A 9,461-nucleotide genomic window follows, 5' to 3' on the forward strand; every position below is an offset into this window, starting at 1 on the left:
ATACATCAGCACCAAAGAATTAGGCTAGGTTTACTACTAAAAGAATAAATTCGCAGTCATGCTGAAGCTTAGTATTGGATTCATGAGTCTCTCCCTTCCCGTCTGATAGGGCTGCTACTTACAGACTCAGGTTGAATACTGGTTTCTCCTTCCGTCTGATGGCTACTACTAACTCAGGTTGGATCATGGTTCTCCTTTCCAGTCTGGTTACTGTTACTAACTCAGGTTGGATTCAGACGTGGTTTCTCCTTCGTCTGATAGGCTACTTACTAACTCAGGTTGGATCAGTGGTTTCTCCTTCATCTGATAGGACTTACTAACTCAGGTTGGATCGGTGGTTTCTCCTTTTCGTCTGATAGGCTACTTACCTAACTCAGGTTGGATCAGTGGTTTCTCCTCCGTCTGATAGGGCTTACTTGACTTACTCAGGTTGGATCACTGGTTTCTCTCTTCATCCCTGATAGGCTACTACTACCTTCTCAGGTTGGATCACTGGTTTCCTTCAGTCTGATAGGCTACCTTTACTAACTCAGGTTGGATCACTGGTTTCTCCTTCCGTCTGATAGGCTACCTACTAACTCAGGTTGGATCACTTGTTTCTCTTTCCATCTGATAGGCTACTTACTAACTCAGGNTCACTTGTTTCTCTTTCCATCTGATAGGCTACTTACTAACTCAGGATGGGTCACTGGTTTCTCCTTCCATCTGATAGGCTACTTACTAACTCAGGATGGGTCACTGGTTTCTCCTTCCATCTGTGGCGCTGCTTAATTAGCCATARACTGTATACTGTAAGCCAAACATCTGTACAGATTTCCTCTCCTTTAATTGAAAATCTTTCCCTGGAGCCGCCAGTTCTTTCTGTTAGACCTCACATACACAGTCCATAGAGATGTTTAGACATCAGAGGTGCGCCCTCTATACATTTCTATGGACAGCAGCCCGTCATGTCATTTCTCAAAACACCCTTTCTCCGCTCGCTCAAGAACTAAATGAGGAAACAAGTCGAGATCGGATCATGGAAACACACCCGGTGGAGATAAGATTCTGAAAGTAACACACGCGTTGTTTGACAAAGTAACTGTAATAAAAAAATAACCCAATTTGATAAAGTAACGCATTACTTTACTCTGTTGCTCATAAAATGTATCAGATTACGTTAGGTGTTAGTTCTGTAACGCGATACCCCCAACACTGGGTAACACACACCCTGACCCGCCCACATACTCATCTATAGCCAATGACTGATCCAGGGCCCGCATTCTGGAGCCTAGTGTTTCCCAACTCCAGTCCTCAAGTACCCCCAACAGTACACATTTTTATTGCAGCACCAGACAAGCACACCTGATTCAACTAATCATCAAGCCCTAAATMAGTTCAATGAGGTATGTTTGACCCAGGCTACACATTTTTTATGCTGTTGGGAGTACTCGACGACTGGAGTTGGGAAACACTGCTGTAGCCAATGAATAGCCACTGCTGTAGCCAACTGCTCTTAAATGCTKGTAAAACTAAGTGCATGCTCTTCAACCGATTGCTGCCCGCACCCGCCTGCCCGACTAGCATCACTACTCTGGACGGTTCTGACTTAGAATATGTGGACAACTACAAATACCTAGGTGTCTGGTTAGACTATAAACTCTCCTTCTAGACTCACATTAAGCATCTCCAATCCAAAATTAAATCTAGAATCAGCTTCCTATTTCGCAACAAAGCCTCCTTCACTCATGCTGCCAAACATACTCTCGTAAAACTGACTATCCTACCGATCCTCAACTTCGGCGATGTCATTTACAAAATAGCCTCCAACACTCTACTCAACAAATTGGATGCAGTCTATCACAGTGCCGTCCGTTTTGTCACCAAAGACCCATATACCACCCACCACTGCGACCTGTATGCCCTCACTACATATCCGTCGCCAAACCCACTGGCTCCAGGTCATCWATAAGTCTTTGCTAGGTAAAGCCCTGCCTTATCTCAGCTCACTGGTCACCATAGCAACACCCACCTGTAGCAAGCGCTCCAGCAGGTATATTTCACTGGTCATCCCCAAAGCTAACACCCACTTTGGCCGCCTTTCCTTCCAGTTCTCTGRTGCCAATGACTGGAACGAACTGCAAAAATCACTGAAGCTGGAGTCTTATATCTCCCTCTCTAACTTAAGCATCAGCTGTCAGAYCAGCTTACCGATCGCTGCACCTGTACACAGCCCATCTGTAAATAGCACATCCAACTACCTCATCCCCATATTGTTATTTATCTTTTTGCTCTTTTGCACCCCAGTATCTCTACTTCACATCATCATCTGCACATCTATCACTCCAGTGTTAATGCTAAATTGTAATTAATTATTGCCACTATAGCCTATTTTTTGCCTTACCCTCCCTAATCTTGCTACATTTGCACACACTGTACATATATTTTTCTATTGTGTTATTGACTGTACTTTTGTTTTTCCCATGTGTAACTCTGTGTTGTTGTTTGTGTCGCACTGCTTTGCTTTATCTTGGCCAGGTCGCAGTTGTAAATGAGAACTTGTTCTCAACTGGCCTACCTGGTGAAATAAAATTTAAAAAATAGGCACGTTGCGTAGATCTATACTATAACTTCTTATCTGAAGATGCCTCATTTTTGCTCAATTACATGCACTGAATGTACTTCCTATTAAACCAATCAACCAACTAACTCTATGTCTTCTTCTCTGTAGGAGAGAAGCCGTACCACTGTACATGGGAGGGCTGTACCTGGAGGTTCGCCCGGTCAGACGAGCTGACACGACACTTCCGTAAACACACGGGCATCAAGCCCTTCCGCTGCACCGACTGTGACCGCTCCTTCTCCCGGTCCGACCACCTAGCCCTGCACCGGAGACGCCACGTCATGATGTGAACCATGACCTCTGGCCCCTGATCTTTAAACCCTTCCCCCTACTACCATCACCCCCCCCCCTCCCCCCCTCGGTACTCAAATGAAACTCAGATGGGAGGGGCTAAACCCTGAATTGTCACTTCCTGTTTCTGTCTCTTTTCTCTCCTCGTCCTCTAATTTGAACTGTGGGTCATCATGGAGATCAGGAAATTTAAAGAGGTGGAGAACGCAGATTGCAAAGTAAATGATGAGAGCAGTTCATTGTTGTTATTTGGTTGCCCAGCACCTGAAGGGGGAGTCCACCACTCTTCACAGCCACCCTCACCCCAATGCTTACCTTCTCATCTCTCCCTCACACCCCACTCAGTGTGACCATGGCATGACGCCATCCTCCTCTATGGCTTCCTATCCATCCAGAAGACCGATCAGTGAAGACAAAGCAGTGAAGCCTGACTAGGATACTGCAGAGAGAAAGAGACAGACAGGACTGAGAGAGAGACCGAGAACGGACTTTGAAATGATGCAGGGATACCTACACCACACACTCAGCTCAGAGGAAGAAGATGAGGGAGGAAGAGAACGGAGAGGAGGTGAAGGGAGCGGGGAAGGAAATGTGGCTTTTGTCTTGTTGATTTCAGAGGGGAAMATACTGTGGATACGTTTACTGTATTTTCTTTCTCAACTTCTGTGATCCTGCATTGCGTGTGTGTGTGTGCGTGTGTGAGCGTTAGTGAAGTGTGTGCTATTTAAAGACAGTTGAAGATGCATAAAGTCCTCTCCATATTCTTCCCGAGCAGAGTCCACAGCCCCCTCGGGGTGTGTGGGGCAGAACTGTTCTATTCTGTCTAATTCAACCCCCCCCTCCACTCCCCCATCCCCTAAAACAGGGAGCTACAAGACTGTGAATTTTTATTAAGATTCTGTTTTCCTCAGTTTCAATCAGAAATGAAATCATGTTCACTTGCCCCACATTTTTWACTTGTCGGTTCAGTAACAGTATTTGTTGTTTAAAAAAAAAAAGGCCTTTTTTCCCTTCTTCTCCTTCCCTCCTTCTCTTTGCCAGTGATTGGCTCTTAACAGAATAACATCCCTTTTTTGTCTATTTCAAATCCTTAGATTGTGTTTGAGGCTGTGAAAGTATAAGAAAATAAGTTTGAGATTACAAATGGAACTCTCGCAGGGATCTAGGGGAGCTTGTGTGTGTGAGTGTGTTTTGTGCGTGTGTATGGACGTGTGTGTGTGTAACAAATAATCAGAACTGATGATTTTAGAAGTGTGTGTTTGGGGCAGCAGAGTGTTACCTCTTGCCCGTCGGAGCCTTAATGAATCAAAGTCAATCTGAGAAACTCTGGTTTTAGAAACGCGCGTTTGTTTTGGTCTTCAGGGTTACCCAGGAAACGGGGTCTTATCGCCCTGACGACAGGTCACGAGGCACTCTCTTTTTTGTTACAAGCATTTCTACCCAGACTCAGATCAGGGCTTTTATTTACAGAGTCACAGAGTAAGATTTCTGATCTAGGATCAGGTCTGCCCTTTCCATATGATCTTATTCATTATGATCTAAAAGGCAACACTGATCCTAGATCAGCAATTGACTGATCTTCACGTCTTAAGCTGGCTGTTTTTAGCTCCTGCTCTCTGGGTTCACTTGATTATGCAACTTCCACAGACCTCGCTCCTTACGCTGTACTGGGGTCAGTGGATAAGTATGTGTTGCTAGTGGAACATACAAAGAGCTCACTCCAAAGTGCTGTTATGGAGTAAGTAGCAACATACATCTTGCTACTGGGACATACACAGATCTTGCTCCTAAGGGCTGTACTGAAGCCAGTGGCTAAGTACGTGTTGCCACTGGAACGCACAGCTCCTGTGATACTAGTGCTGAGTGATTAACTGAAATGTCAGTTATTTAACGTTTTTCAAACAACTAATTGACCAACATCAGTCCAATTATTTAAATTCCATTATGTTCTGTTTTTTTTCAGTGAGCTCATTGCACAGTTTCTGTACAAATAAATCAGATATAGACTGAAATGCTTGGTGTTGGAGGGAGTTGTAGTTTCAACAGGGCCAATATTCTAAATAGTTTAGCTCATAAAACGCGATGAATAACTACAATGACCATCATCCATTGCGCATCTACTTGTCTGGTCTATGTTTTCTTTTACGCCAGCTACGGAAGAGACAGAGCAATGCGTGATKGTGAGAGGATATAGAGAGCATCTGTTGGTTCACAAGGTATCTGTACCTGCAAATACATGATCTAAGTGATTGCTAGTTTGTGTTCAGCAGTCATAAAAGTGTGTTATTTACTTTGAAGAACAACTAAAATAGTGATTTTTGTCAGACAGCGTAGGCAGCAGCTCTAGAGATGAAATTATGACTTGGAATGCAATACAAATACAAAAGTACAACTCCCTCCTACATCAAACAGTTCAGGCCGTATCAAATAAAACAAATGTAATATACACAACAGCTGAAATATTTGATTAAAGTAAAGTCATGTGAATAAACGATGGTTAATAAGTGATACGCCGTAATGGGCGGTCACTACCACCATGGGACTTGTATGAATTGTTTTGTTCTGTGTTATTACAGCATTCAACCCCATAATGCATAGTGCATTTTAATGTTTTAAAAAATCATCAAAACCGTGATTATAATTGAACCGAAACCGAACCGACCTCAAAAAGTACTAATCGCTCAGCACTACGTGGGACATACATACAGAGAGGGCATACTTGAGGACACGTAAAACAAATTGTTTGGCTCTCGCTAGCAGTCGCAGCAGCCGTCATCATTTCAAACGCTAGCTAAATAAAACACGAGCGAATTTAAGATCCCTTTTCTGTTGACAATTTAAAAACAAAATGGCAAATAATGCTTGTCTGACTCTGAGCCCAGCCTTGGTGTGAGTTGAGTTGAGCGCARGCCAGAAGCAGCGAGAGATCTTATTGGTCCACACAGAGCGATGCAATGTWCCTATGAGTTTCTCTCATTCTCTGCTTTCGACTCCTAACAATGATACTAAGCACATCTTTCTAGAAGAGTATATGCATTGGATTGCAACTTGTTTTGTTTTGTAAACTGTTCATATTAGATGTTAAGGACTATGAGAAWAATGAAAAAAAGAATAAGAAGTGTACATTCTGTATATAACCAAAAAGCATAATAAATGTAACAGGTGGAGTTCTATTTTTAACACTGACTAGACAATGTGAAAATATCATTTGTATTTTCTTTTCTCCTCTGTTGGATGGATTTACAAATGAAATGTGTATGAAAAGTTAAATTCCTTCTTTACAACAAAAAAAAATTCCCCCAAAATCGGTCCCTTTTGTGTTGTGCTCACTGTTGTTGCATGGAGAGTAGCATTTGTTTTTGTGAAGTTGGTGAGCATGTCGGTGTGAACACGGTGCCCTAACCTAACAGTTATGATGACCTGCAACCATATCCTTATCCCAAACGTCACCCTATTCCCTATATATAGTGCATRACCTTAGGGTTCTGGTCAAAAGTAGTGCACTATATAGAGAAAAGGATGCKATTTTTGGACGCACCCCATGCTGAAAAACTGATAATATGTCATATCTGTTGTCATTGGTCAAACCCACCTCACTGCATAGACATGGCAATGCCATATACAATACAAGACACCAACTCATCCATATGAAATAACATAAAATCCTTGTTAACTCCAAATACCACAAAGAAAACCATACAATAATACATCAATACAATACACCACGATAGTGATGCTCTTTCCAAGAACATGCATCTACGGTTTAGACGTGGCAGCATACGACTGAAGACTTCATGACCCTCTGCTCGTTACTGTACTGGGTCTGAACAAGCACGTTTATCCACTATCAGCTAGTCACCCATCACTTCTACAATACGGCACCACATAATGTAAGGGTTGATTGATTGTGTGTGTGCGTGCGTGTGTGTATTACTGAGCGTGTGTGAGTGTATTACTGAGCGTGTGTGAGTGTGCTTTTTCTTATCATTAATCAAAACTCTTAAGAAATCATAATTTTAGGTATTTTTTATTGAATGCAGTAATTTATGGGCCAGTACTATATTACTCAGTGCAATGCAGTTATRGTTATAATAATACAAGTCATTAATATTATTTCTTTTGTATTTGTACAGAACAAATGTGTAAAGATCAGTGAGGAAAACGTGAGCTTTTTGATACTGTGAGATGTTGTTTCATTAAGTCAGTTTCCCCCTGTACAGTTGTGATTTACCCCACTCCTTTTATAGAATAAAATGTTTTTGGTTCAGATTGATGATGCAATGTCTTTATTGTTGACTTACATGCTGCCTACACCAGCCACGGGCGTATGTCCGCATGCACCATCTCACACGTTGATTTTGTCCATCTACAAACACACATGAAACATTAATGGACTTGCTATTGCTAGCTAATTTGTCCTGGAAGATAAACATTTGGTTGTTATTTTACCTGAAATGCATAAGGTCCTTTTTTTGCTGGGTCTTTGTATAATTTTGTAGTAGTGTGTGATTGCGGCCCGCAATTCGGGGCGTTCCTGCAGGTGGGCGTTCCTGCGGTAGCACAATTAAACAGGATGTAAACAGCACATTTAAAGTATTCACTCAGTTTAAGTTTATTAATTTCAAATCAAATTTTATTGGTACACATATTTAAACAGCACATTTAATATTTAAACTGCACATTTCAAGCTTTCACTCAGTTTAAAAAAAAWTCATATCAAATCTAATTTTGGTCGAATACACAGATTTGCAGATGTTATGGAAAGGTGCAGCTAAATGCTTTTGTTACTAGCTCCAACAGTGCACTAMAATGTCTCGCAAATGCAATACATAKWTTTTTTTGTATCTTAACAACAAATCAAGAAATAACAATCCAAGTAGATATATTAGTGAGAATATCAATATGCTGTCTGTATAGACAGAATATAATTTGGAAAAGACAATGGTACATACAGTACATTTTTTATTTAACCTTTATTTAACTGGCTTTGCCTCAAGGACATTCAGAGACTCTATTGACAGTTAGGGTTGTTACGGTGACTATATTACTGCCACACCGGCGGTCGCGAGTCATGAAGGCAGTCAAATTCCACATGAGCATTTAGTTAAGGTAATTAGGCTTCTCCATGCTCTGACGCTGCTGCTGGTCATTAGTAGCCTACCAAACTTGTTAACATGCCTGGTACTCAGCTCTCTATTGTTCCTCTAATCACTCTGACATCAATGGAAATGTAATGGGAAATCTAATCAAACACTTCATGAGCTCATGTTGCGCAACGTTTCTATAGGCTATGCATTGCGAGAGAAAACYCAGTGATGGCSTCTATTTAAAAGAGGAAGATCCCATCAGCTTTCTATAGGCTGGMAKTACTATATTTATTTATCAACTTTCCTAATATTAAGCACARTGCTTCTCTTTACGACAGGAGWAWAGCCTACCTGGCTGGCATGAAAATGAACAACGGGAAAAGCGTCCTCCATTCACTATTTAAGTGCATACACTGCATTCGGAAAGTATTCAGAACCCTTYAGTTTTTACGTTACAGCCTTATTCCAAAATGTATTAAATCTACACACAATACTACACCATAATGCAAAAACAGGTTTTTATACATTTTTGATCACATTTACATCAGTTCTTTGTTGAAGCACCTTTGGCAGCGGTTACAGCCTCAAGTCTTCTTGGGAATGACGCTACAAGCTTGGCACACCTGTATTTGGGGAGMTTCTCCCATTCTTCTCTGCAGATCCTCTCAAGCTCTGTCAGGTTGGACGGCGAGCGTCGCTGCACAGCTATTTTCAGGTCTCTCCAGAAATGTTCGATCAGATTTTATGTCCGGGCTCTGGTTTTGCATCTCAAGGACTTTCAGAGACTTGTCCRGAAGCCAGTCCTGCGTTGTCTTGGCTGTGTCTTGGCTGTGTGCTTTGGGTCGTTGTCCTGTTGGAAGGTGAACACACCTTCTAATTCCAGGGTTTTTCTTTATTTTTACTATTTTCTATATTGTAGAATAATTGGTGTCAAAATTGATTGACACAATTTATAAAGATGAACAATAATGAGTATATAAAACTAGAAAAGTACATTTCCTTGAATAAAGTGTGGTGTGAATGCTATCTTGTGAAGCATTGATTGATAGGATAGGATAGCCTTAATTAACATGTAAAAGTTGGTGTGGTGTCTCTAGCTTGAACTGTTCAATACTTACTATTGGTGGCTATTGTATGCAAATTTATMCACATTTATGTAGTTATAGTTCATGCAAGTTTCACAGAATGTTAAGTTAGGATAGCCTGAACATGTGACAGTTGGTTTGGTGCCTATAGCCTGAATGGTTGGAGACTTACTGTTGGTGGGATATTTAATGCAAATGTATAGTTATAGTTGATCAATGTTTMTAAMAATTTGAATTTGGGATAAGAGGAACATGTGAATGTTGGTTTAATGTTTCTAACTTGAACGGATCAAGAGTTACTGTTGGTGGGTTATTTTATGTTAATTTATGCAAATGTTTGTAATTATAGTTCATTTATATAATTATAGTTGATAACGTTTTTCATAATTTGAAGTT

At 41.1% G+C, this 9,461-nt stretch overlaps 1 protein-coding gene across 3 annotated transcripts in view; it reads left to right on the plus strand.

The window, feature by feature from the left end:
• Window positions 1–7,162, plus strand: part of LOC111950482 (Krueppel-like factor 8) — a 111,205-nt gene extending 104,043 nt beyond the window's left edge. For all 3 annotated transcript variants that reach the window (XM_023968096.2, XM_023968095.2, XM_023968097.2), the window contains exon 7: window positions 2,711–7,162. In XM_023968096.2, coding sequence (XP_023823864.1) covers window positions 2,711–2,892 — 182 coding nt within the window. In that variant the 3' untranslated portion in view covers window positions 2,893–7,162. The remainder of the gene's footprint in view (window positions 1–2,710) is intronic.
• The last annotated feature ends 2,299 nt before the right edge of the window (window positions 7,163–9,461 follow it).

Source organism: Salvelinus sp. IW2-2015, linkage group LG23 (assembly GCF_002910315.2).
Source record: "Salvelinus sp. IW2-2015 linkage group LG23, ASM291031v2, whole genome shotgun sequence".
NCBI lineage: Eukaryota > Metazoa > Chordata > Actinopteri > Salmoniformes > Salmonidae > Salvelinus > Salvelinus sp. IW2-2015.